The following is an 11,717-nucleotide window of genomic DNA, read 5'->3' on the forward strand; positions in this document are numbered from 1 at the left end:
CTGCACCTGGCCGCCGGCGCCCGCTCCTGCCTGGATGTTGCCCCGGCCCGGCCGCTCTCGCCCGGTGTCCCGACCGCTCTTGCCTGGTGCTGCTTCCCGCCTGGACGGGCCCCCGATCTGAATCCGCAGCCCACGCTGCGATCTCCTGGTCGTGGCCTTCGGCTGCCGCTTGGCCACCTCGTCAGCTCGATTTGCTCGAGCCCTCCTTCGTTCCCCGCTCGATCCCCTTGTGAGCGGGTCTGCCCGATCTAGATCGGGCGCACTGTAGCAGTTGACCAAAAAAAGGAGAAGAGAAAAGAAACAGAGAGCTCACCATGTCTTCCTCGGGATATGTGGTTGTTCCTCGGTGCACGGTGATCTTCGATGGCACCAACTATGCTGACTTTGTGGGTTTCATGCGCATCCACATGCGCGGTCTTCTCCTGTGGGGCATTCTCTCTGGCTAGGTCCCCTGTCCGCCATGTCCTGTTGTTCCTATGGCTCATATCCCGCCGGTCCCGCCTGTTCTTGTTGCTGACGCTTCTCAGGCTGATCGGGATGCAGCCAAGGCTCTTGATGCTGCTGCGGTGGATGCTTATGATCAGCAGGTATCCGCTTACTCAGATGCTCTTTCTGTTTACCGGGATGATCTGTCTGCTTACACTCAGTGGTGCAACGATAATGCTCGAGCGGCTGCGGTTCTCACTGCGAGTGTTTTACCCCAGTTTGCGTCTGAGTTCATGGATCTCGGTACTGTTGCTGTGATGTGGACCTATCTTTGTCAGCGATATCAGCCATCTGGTGATGCTCTCTACCTATCTGTGGTGCGTCAGGAGCATGCTCTGCATCAAGGTGACTCTTCTATTGATGAGTTCTACTCACAGAGCTCTGCCATCTGGCGTCAGCTTGACTCTCTCTGGACTGTGGTTTGTGGTACTTGCCGCTGTTGTCAGACTGTGCGGTCAGACTTGGAGTTTCATCGTCTCCACGAGTTCCTATCTCGCCTTCGCTCAGAGTTTGAGCCTCGGCGTGCTCACCTGCTTGCTTGTGGTCGTGTTCCTATTTCGGAGGTGCTTGCCGAGCTTCGTGCTAAGGAGACACGTCTCCGGTCTGCTGGTCTGCTTGTGGTTCCCACTGTTCTTGCTGCCCGAGCACCTGTCTCATCTGCTCACCTCCCGACTCCACCGCTCCTGCCCACACCTCCAGGGGGGCGGTTCACCCTCCTTCAGGAGAGGGTCGGCCACGCTCGCGCACCTTCTGTGGCTACTGCAACAGGCCAGGTCACCCAGAGTCAGATTGTCACAAGAAGCAGAGAGACCTAAAGCGCTCCTCCTCTAGTGGGACCCGTGTGACTTCCTCGACTGCGTCGCTTACTGACCAGGATATTATGCGGCTCAAGCACATGTTGGCCTCATATGGTTCTTCCTCGAGGGGTTCTGTTGCCGCTGTGACAGCCACCACCTCTCCACCTCCGTCGGAGCCTACTCAGTCAGGTACATCCTCGTGGGTTCTGGATTCTGGAGCTTCTTTTCATATGTCTTCTGATTCTTCTGTTTTATCTTCTCTCCATCCTCTTGATTTTCCTCTTAATGTTCTCACGGCCGATGGCATAGCTCTTCCTGTTGCTAGTCATGGCATCCTTTCCACTCCGTCTTTCTTGGTTCCTAGTGTTTCTCATGTTCCTCGTCTTACCATGAATCTCTTTTCCGCTGCCCAACTTACTAATTCTGGTTGTCATGTCATTCTTGATGCTGACTCTTGTTCTGTTCAGGATCGTCGCACTCAGGCTCTGGTTGGCGCTGGCCCTCGGCGCCGTGAGTCTGAGGTCCTTTGGGAGGTTGACTGGCTTCGTGTTCCTTTCGCTGTTACCACATACGCCAGCTCTCATGCTCTTGCTGCCTCCTCTTATGTGTCCTTCCAGCAGTGGCATTATCGACTTGGTCACATCTGTGGCTCTCGCTTGTCCTCATTAGTACACCAAGGCGTCTTAGGGTCTGTCTCTGGTGATGTTTCGTTGCATTATGATGGTTGTAGGCTTGGCAAACAAACCCATTTACCTTATCCTACCAGTGAGTCTGTATCTAAGCTTCCTTTTGACTTAGTTCATTCTGATGTATGGGGTCCTGCTCCTTTTGACTCCAAAGGAGGTCATCGCTACTATGTTCTATTTATTGATGATTTCTCTCGCTACACTTGGCTTTACTGTATGAAATCTCGCAGCAAGTACAAGCGTTTTGCTGCCATGGTTCACACTCAATTTTCCACGCCTGTCCGTATCTTCCGTGTTGACTCAGCTGGAGAGTATATCTCTCACATGTTGCGTGGTTTTCTTGCGGAGCAGGGCACTCTTGCCCAATTCTCTTGCCCTGGTGCCCATGCTCAGAATGGCGTTGCTGAACGCAAACATCGCCATTTGCTTGAGACGGCTCGGGCAATGATGATCGCCGCCTCTCTTCCACCTCATTTTTGGGCTGAAGCCGTTTCTGCATCCACACACCTCATCAACATTCAGCCATCGGCTGCCTTGAAGGGTGGTATTCCTCTGGAGCATCTCTCTGGTCGCTCTCCTGACTACTCCGCTCTTCGTATGTTTGGGTGCGTGTGCTATGTTCTTCTTGCTCCGCGAGAACGAACCAAGTTGACTGCTCAGTCAGTTGAGTGTGTTTTCCTTGGCTACAGTGATGAGCACAAGGGCTATCGCTGTTGGGATCCTGTTGGTCGCCGACTGCGCATTTCGCGTGATGTGACTTTTGATGAGTCTCGTTCTTACTATCTGCGTCCCTCCTCCTCGAGTTTTTCCGTGGAAGATATTTCCTTCCTTCTCCTTCCTGACACAACTCCCTCTGTGCCCTCTGTTCTACCCTCTCCCCAGAGGAATCTCCCTACACCACCGGTACCACCATCCCCTCCCTCCTCCTCCTCTCCCTCGTCATCTCCCTCCCCACCTTCCTCTCCAGTCTTTCGCCCACACTCCCCTTTTCCTTACTACTACACTCGTCGTCCTCATGCTAGCGATGATCCTACTGATGTGCCCTCTACTTCCAGTGCACCACCTCCCACGCCTACGCCGGTTCATAACCTTCGTGTTAGGCCTTGTCCTCCTCCTGATCGCTATTCTCCTGACCGATATGGTCTCTCTGCCATTGCTGAGCCCACCTCCTATCGGGCCGCCATGACTCAGCCTGAATGGCAGCTTGCGATGGCCGAGGAGCTTGCGGCGCTTGAGCGCAATGGCACGTGGGGATCTAGTTTCTCCTCCTTCTGGTGTTCGTCCCATCACTTGCAAGTGGGTCTACAAGATTAAGACTCTCTCCGATGGTTCTCTTGAGCGCTACAAAGCTCGTCTTGTGGCCCGCGGTTTCCAGCAGGAGCAAGGACGCGATTATGATGATACATTCGCTCATGTGGCTCACATGACCACTGTCCGCACTCTCCTTGCTATGTCTTCTGTTCGCAATTGGTCCATCTCTCAACTTAATGTCCAGAACGCTTTTATCAATGGCGAGTTGCGTGAGGAGGTGTATATGCAGCCCCCACCGGGGTACTATGCTCCTGATGGCATGGTCTGTCGCCTTCGCCGCTCCCTCTATGGTCTTAAACAGGCTCCTTTGGCGGGGTACATGGGCTGGTGCCGCGATCAGAGACAAGTGGATCGGCCTCTTCGGCGGATCTGGATCAGATTGGGGGGGTACCTGAACCCGGCAAGATGGAAAATTTGTTTCGATGACGTTCGGGCGGCCGAAAGTTGGAGAGAGGGATTTCTCTTTGCACACTATCCGTCGAGATGGACGACGTTGAGAGATCTTGAAGGGGACATTCTTGGCGGACGGTACCTTGTCGTCGACGAGTCGATAGTGGAAGATCGGATCGAGGTCGTTGATCTTACGGCGGAGCTCGTACCCTTGAAGCCGCGGGTCGGGGGATGCTTTTGGGTCCTGGCCGATGAGGAAGAGGATGATGCGAAGGACAAGTCGCCCGCTGTTTACTCGGAGGAGAAGCCTCGGATGCGGCCGATGACGTCATAACCTACTGCCTCGTTGTAGTTGGAGCTTGGCGGTAGGCGTAAGAACAAGGTGGCTTTCGGTCCGAGATCACCTTCATCAGCGCCGAAGATGAAGTCTTGGATCGGTCCTCTGCCCAAGGTAAGTTTGTCTGCTACTATGTTGTCGGATTTTTTTCCACCGGAGGTGTGGACGAAGGTCACTAGGAAGAAGACGAAGAAAAAGAGTGCTCCGGCTGACGACGAGGTTCGTCAGATCCGGGCGGCGCGTAGGAGCGTTTGAACTCACTGTTAGGCCGAGACGGGCCGGTGAAACATGACTCCGAGTTGGGCCTTGTTAGGACTGGGTATGAGGCCCAGAGACCTATCCAGGTTACCGATCGGAGGGAAAGCCTCGACGTGGCCGAACCCCATACTTTGCTTTCCACAAACGGGCGCACACCTTCCCTTCCACGCTGGGCCGGCCCATTTATCCCTTTTTCCTGTTTTAAAGGGCAGAAAAACCGTGCGCGGGTGAGATTCGAACGGCGACCTCCTCGTTCGGGATTAGCTATAATAACCAACTAGACAAGCAACATCTTGTGATTCGTGACTTCACTTTCCTTCTTTTGTTCCTTTCTTTTTCTTTTTTTCTTGTTCCTCTTTAAAAGAGGCGTGAACTTTTTTCACAAATTTGACGAACTTTCCTCATAACCGGTGAACTTCTTAGAATTCGTGAACATTTTTACAAAATTTATGAATTTTTCCCGTATTCGTGAATTTTTTCTGACAATCCCTGAACGTTAGTTTCAAAATCGATGAACTTTTTTCAAATTTGTGAACTTTTTTTATCAAAGTCGATGAACTTTTTTCAAACCAGTGAACTTTTTTAAGAATCCGGTGAACTTTCATCAAATTCGTGAACTTTTTTGTCACAATTGATGAACTTTTTTCAAATATGTGAACTTTTCTTCAAAAATTCCGTGAATGTTATTCAAACTTTTTCGGAAATCAGGTGAACTTTTTTCGATTTTGGTGAACTTTTTTCTGGGAACTTCGTGAATTCATTTTTGAAAAACGATGAACATTTTTAATATTCGTGAATTCTGTTTCATATTTACGTTTTCTTTTTTCAAAAAACCAAACTGGGACTGAAACAACGGTATAATAGCGCCAGTTTTAGTTATGGGACATCAGAATAATTGCGGTGTAGTGGTTAATGCGCTACACCTGTAGACGTTGGCGTGCCTCCCAGAACGTACTACCATTATTGACTTCGGGGCAGACGTACATGTGGATCGGGGATGCGTTTGTCTCGGCTACCATCCTCGAAAAATCCCCAGCGTGATTGCTCCCTTCCATATCGAGACACTTGTACTGGACTGTATCTTGATCTCCAGAATTCCAAAGTGGATTGGTGATCTGCATTCTCTCCGTCACCTGGATCTGTATGTTAGGGAGACATCGACTGATGACATTCGTCTTCTTGGAATTCAAATTGGGTTTGTTGCATTTCGCTGCAAATGGAGTTATTATAATCTCCACAGGAATATTTCCAGCTCTTGAGTACATTCTGGCACACTTTCGGCCAGACTGACTAGGCGAACATGATGAGTTACGCTCTGAAGAAGACGAAGATGATGAGTTAGACTCTGAAGAAGACGATGTTATGGCACACCTTGCACGCGCACCTCAACTGTCCTTCCGTTAGCATCAATTAGCAGCAGGAGAAGGCCGCAATTAGTCTTTCGATCGTCTTTTTCCACAGCTTACTTGTCCCTTCCATGTTTTACATCTTTTATTTATTCAGTATTTTTTGTTGTTGTGGCTTCCTTTGTAGTAACCATGTACACCTGATGGGCACAGTGCACAAGTTTTCACTTTTCAGACATTCCTCTGTTCATTTATTTGTTCACTCAGTTAGTGCAGTGCCGAACGAGTTTTGAGTTAGTTGGTCAAGCGTGTATAGCAACCTCATGTTTTCCTTCATTAAGTCGTAAACTATCAGTAGTAAGAAGAAAGAAAAAAATACTATATAGAAACAGAATGCCTTTTGCTTTTTTCTCTGACCAACTTATGCCTTTTGCTTTTGGGGGCGAATATAAGAGAGCAGCGTGGGCTGCACAAGGACCTCGACAAGAGTGGAGCTGTACACACATCATACGGTACATCATCCAATTCTATATTGCCTCAGTAGAAAATGCAGCCCGTAGAGACCATGGCAAGGCAGAGTTGGACTCCCAGAGTACAGCCAGAATGCCATTGGTAACCTCTCAATCAGGATGCTCAGTCTGCCTGCAGGTCTGAAAACCACACATATTATCTCTGAAACTCACTAACCCTCCCTACATTCAGAAACTCTTCGATGAACATCATATCATGAGAAACTAACGTCCTAGCTCTCTAGTTATTACTGAAATTTTTTAGTGGTTCACGATGAGACAATGTATAACAAAGTTACTAACCCGACTTCAGAAAACTTGTAGGAAAGCATGCAGCACTTGAAAGTTTTGGCAGGTTGTTCCTGATTCTGTGGCAAACATGAAAGGGCGTCTTCTGAACTTCAGTTGTCATCATCATTCATATTCTTCTCATCTGTTGCTTCACTAGTTATATTATATCTTTTGCTTGACCTTGCACAAGTCATAGTCAGCATTCATGGGAGCCAAAGATAACACACCCTAGAATCCAAGCATTTAAAACTAAACCATAGTAAGTTTACCCAACACGCATGCCGGCGATGCATACAGGCCAAATGTGGGTCCAAGGACATGACAGCAATTTTTTTGCATTAAACAAGGGCCAGAGGTTTCAACAGGAACATTGGTTAATGTGCAGACAAGTCATCAACCACATATATGGAAAATATCACTCAATTCTCATCTGGTAACAGAATGATAGCTAATAATATTATAGGAGCACTTTAGGATTACTGATCTTGCAGTTTAACATGGCAGGAACTTCCTCTCTACTCCAAGTGATCTCTCATCCCCATTTGTTTGTGCTGGAAGAATTTTGCGAAGAAAGATCAGATTTTATATTCCCACAAGCTTAATCTTGCAACAAAAGGGTTCCAACAGTGTAGGCATATATTTAGATCACAAACCTGAATGAAAACTTCCACACAGGTATTCCACTCTAATCTCTACGGATGGCATATTTCCACGTCTTAGGCTTCAGCAGCATAGGCTTATCTGCACAGATTAATCATGAAATACTTACAAAGAGAGGAACATAAAAAAATTAAGAACTGATGAATTTAGACCAAAGCAAAGGTAATTGATGTAAGTAACAGAAAAGGTAATTGATGTGTGCTTACTTCCATAATAATGGGCATCTATGCTTTCCCACTCGAGGCTGCCTAGCCGTTGCTGCAGGCTTGCAGGGAGCGTCTTCATGCCAGGGCAGTCTCTAATGCGAATATCTTCGAGAGAAGAGTATGCTTGTGGGCCATCCGGTAGGGATGACAGTGTAGGACAATACTCAAGCATGAGGCGCCTCAATGATGGGAGCTCTCCCGAGCGAGATTCTAGAGATGCCAACTGATCACAGTGCCAAAGATGTAGATACATGAGTGACTGGGGAAGATGGAGGGCCCCTGTTAATCCATCACATCTTTCTAATGTTAAACGCTCCACCCCAGCTCCAGGTGTTGATGATGGCACCTCTAGTATACAAGATGCCCCTTGCTGAATCGACGATGACGACTGTCCCTGATGTAGCCTCCTGCCGAATATGGACTCAACCTTATAGCATCTCGTAATTTGCATTGTCTTGAGAGATGCAGGGACGTCGAAGACCTCAACCAACTCACGACAATTCAGTATACTCAGAGACTCTAGACGTGGCAGGAGCAGACTCGTTTGTGATGATGTTGATACCTCAGCAGAAGCTTGTGCATATCCAGTTAAGCTTCTGCAGTTCGCAATAGTAAGCGTCCTCAAGGATACCAATCCTTCAAACTCTTTCTCTGGCCAGTGTTTGAGCGCAACGCAATAACAAATTGACAAATCTTGAAGGTGTACAAAACATGCACAAAAATCTGTTACACCCGACATACCGTATAACCCCAAAACTGTCAGAGGAAAATCATGACCATTCCATTTTTCCTTGCCACCCAGCACTTCCCTCAAACCATGCTCAACTCTAGTAGTGAACCTAAAGATGTTATGGTGCAGGTTCACATTGGTCAATGAAGTAATATGTCTAGCTACCCACAGGACCAACTGGTCCTCATGCGCTTCAATATCTAATACACTTAGTTTCGGTGATTTAGCTGCAGTTGTAACCTCTGGAAGACATCCATGAACATGAACGTTCTGGAGCTCAGGGAAGGTCATATGTTCTGGCAAAGCTTTCAACTCACCACATCGTTCAATAAACAACTTCTCAAGCAGAGGAAACATTGTATTTTCTCCTTGCATCACATCATTATCTATTTCCCATAATCTGTCCAAACAATGAAGACAGTCTAGCGCAAGCTCCTTTAGATTTGGAAATATAAAGGATGCATCACGCTCACCGCTGAACAACCATGGTAGTTTACTACAGTCAAAAAGATGGATCTGAACCATGTTTTGCAACATAGCCATCCATGTTGGACAGGTGTTGGCTACACAGGAGTGAATGTTTATAGCATGCAGCCCATCATGAGGTTTAAGTACCTCGAGCACTCTTGCTTCAAGCTGACAAATAGTTTCCTCAAGTCGAAGCAGATCCGATCTATGGGGCCATATTAGTGTCAGATATCTTAGTTCCTTCTTCACGAGGTTTGCTTCTTTTGCATCATCTTCTGTCACGTTCTCTAGTTGTAGTATCTCCAGATGACCACCAAGGTTTAAATTCCCGAGCTCTCCAACATTACTACAATTAGAGCCACTATCTGCTACAAAACATGTAAGTGTCTGTAGGGATGTAAGTTTTCCGAGCTCTCTAGGCATGCTCTTCAGCTTTGGGCAGCCATGAGTGTAAAGGTGACGGAGGGCAATCATATACTTCATTTGTCTCGGAAGTGTTTCAAGATCTTTACAGCCAGAGAGGTTAAGCGTTTGCAGGTTGTAAAGAATGCTCATATCTTCAGGAAGTGCTCTGATCCAACTTCTTGAGAGATCTAGGTACCTCAAGTGATGTAGATGCCTTGGTTTTAGCCGAAATGAAAAACGTGGACGTAGTTGTAGTGCTTGCAAAGTGCTAAGTTTTGATATATGTTTCAATGGAATATCCATCGTATCATCACATAGAAGAGTTTGGATAGCTGGAGAGCTGTTCTCTAGAGAACTATCCAGTTTTCCTTCAGGCTTCTTGCATGACAAAAATAAATGACGAGCTGTGTTTGGAAGCCACTCACTCTGACTTGTTTCCTCAGTTGCGACAACAGATCCAATCTTGCCTGGTTCATCACTTGCCAAGGCACATTCTTTCCCCATTACAGAAAGTGCAACATCATGCATAAGATCGTGAATTTTACATGTAGTTCTGGAATAAAACAACCCGCTGTATTTAACGCTGTGGTCAGTGGCTTTGATTTCTTTCACATCTTGAAAGAATGACCTTGAGGCGAGCTCATGGAAAATCTGTTTGCCAATGGTTTCAAGACGAACTTGCTTTTCCTGGATGAAGCCATGTGCAATCCATAGTTGGATCAGCTTGTCCACATCAATTTCATAATCCTTGGGAAATACAGCACAAAAAGCAAAGCATTGCTTCATATGTGATGGCAAATCGTTGTAACTGAGCTTGAGTATTGGTAAGATTCCTGTCTCCTCGGTGCAAATGTTGCTTCTGATTGATATAGTCTCCCATTCTTCCTTACTCGTCTTGGTACACAGTAGAGAGCCTATTGCTGTTGCAGCTAAAGGAGAGCCAGCACATCTCTCCACAATCACATCGACCAGATCCATCAACTCGGATTTGGTTGATATCCATGCACTCGGATATTCTTTCTCTGCCTTGTTGAAACGACTGAATGTTGTTGTCTCGATGATTTTCTTTATGAATTTATGTTCCAAAGCTACGAGATTATGAGCTTTAACAGTACCCATTATTTCAGCCACTCCACCATCACGAGTTGTTGTCAAGACTGCACTACCGATGCCACCATGTTGAAGGCAGGCCTTGAGCTTTCCCCAAATCTGAACCTGTCGTGCCCAGACATCATCCAATACAAGGAGGTACCGTTGCCCGCGCACTACATTCTGAAGGATATCCAGCGGTGTCTTATTCTTCATGGAAGCATCTGCTTCTTTGCTATCATCCTTCTTCTTAGGAGCTTCTTCAACTATAGCTTTAGCCAAAGAATCCACGTCAAAGCATTCAGAGGCACACACCCATAGTAGCAAATCAAAATGATTACGAATATCAGGTTCATTGTAAACAAGTTGTGCTAATGTGGTCTTGCCCTGACCCCCCATTCCAATGATGGGAACAACTGTGAGATCTGCATTGTTAGCTTGCCCAACTAGTATATCAACAATTTCACTCTTATCATTGGCTCTGGATTCATTGATGATTTTCTTGATTTCCTCTGGGTCAGTGCTAGCATGATCCGTCCGCCGCAACTGACTGGATACCGGCGGGCGTTTCTGGTTGTTGATACTTAAGCCAAAGGCATTCATTTCAGTCACAAGGACCTCGATGGCCTGCACAATCTTTCAGAGCTTTCTTCCCATCCTGTTACGGAATACAAAACGGTTGTGAGTGGGAAAGAGGTTTACCACATCAAAGCCAAGCTCCTTGTAGTGTCCATCCTTTTTGGCCTTGCGATGAAGCGCCTCGTACTTGAACTCATCGAAGACTTCATTGGCCTGGTAAGCCACCTTCTTGATGGCCTGGATCCAGGCCGCCGCCCCTTCTCTGTGGGAAGCCGCCTGCTCGGCGTCGGCGATGATGTCCAGGATGGCAGGCAGTTTGCGCATCAGGATCTCATGTTGCTCCTCCATGCCTTTCATCACATTGTACTGATCGAGGAGGCTGCTCGACATCTTGTCCTTCACGATGGACAGCAGTGGCCCGACCACCATGGTGGCCACGAGCTCCACCATTGGAACGCCAAGGTGAGGTCTCGCAAGAACACAGAGGAGCGCAGGTTTAGGAAGACAATAGTGGAGGGAGCAAATAATGTGCTTGCTTTCCAGCTTCAGAGGAGAAATGGAAGAGAAAACAGCGCGGAGGCGGATGAGGATGATTCTGGCCACACATATGCTTACACGATGAGGATGCAATGAAAGCGAATGCTCGGGCACACCTAACAACGGACGGCCGAGTAATTGTAGACAGCGATGATGCGCATAGCTGTACTGTATATTGTACTAACAATCGAACCTACAAGAATTCATGAGAATGGTCGGGACGGGGGCGAGAAATCATGACTAGTGTTGAGTACTCTAGTCCTTGTGCTGACCCACTGGTCCTATGAGTTGGTGTTAGGTGTTCACATTGCCTTGATTCTGCTTGGCTGTGTTCCTGAGTGAATTTGGTTTCAGTCGATGTCCAACAGGCAACAGCTGCGTGTACTAGATCTCAGAAAGTGATGTCCCAGCAAAATAACAAGTCCCCAATAGTGATAAGCCGATTGTTCAGGTAGTGATAAAGTGAAGAACCGATAATGGAAGCAAGTAATTCCAGTATTACTGACTCTCGAGGAGACGTACATTCCGCAGTTGGATGTGCTTCGGAGGCCGCCGGCGTATCCCTCCGCCGACCGGTGCCGGAGAAGCCGAGACGAAGGAGGACGGCGGCGATAGCGCGGGGCCCTGGCCGC

The 11,717-nt window shown here is 47.6% G+C and overlaps 2 protein-coding genes across 2 annotated transcripts; both read right to left on the minus strand.

The window, feature by feature from the left end:
• Positions 1–6,730: 6,730 nt before the first annotated feature.
• LOC125529002 (disease resistance protein RGA2-like) lies at positions 6,731–10,533 on the minus strand (the record flags this gene model as incomplete). Its single annotated transcript, XM_048693414.1, is given in 3 exon segments — positions 6,731–6,962; positions 7,065–7,152; positions 7,278–10,533. Coding segments are annotated over 2 exon segments (3,312 nt in total), but the record flags the coding sequence as incomplete, so codon positions are not given.
• A 69-nt stretch (positions 10,534–10,602) lies between these two features.
• LOC125529003 lies at positions 10,603–11,709 on the minus strand. Its single transcript, XM_048693415.1, has one exon. The coding sequence runs from the start codon at positions 10,996–10,998 to the stop codon at positions 10,609–10,611; it is 390 nt and encodes a 129-aa protein (XP_048549372.1). The 5' UTR covers positions 10,999–11,709; the 3' UTR covers positions 10,603–10,608.
• Positions 11,710–11,717: the final 8 nt, after the last annotated feature.

Source organism: Triticum urartu, unplaced genomic scaffold (assembly GCF_003073215.2).
Source record: "Triticum urartu cultivar G1812 unplaced genomic scaffold, Tu2.1 TuUngrouped_contig_5275, whole genome shotgun sequence".
NCBI classification, from domain to species: Eukaryota; Viridiplantae; Streptophyta; class Magnoliopsida; order Poales; family Poaceae; genus Triticum; species Triticum urartu.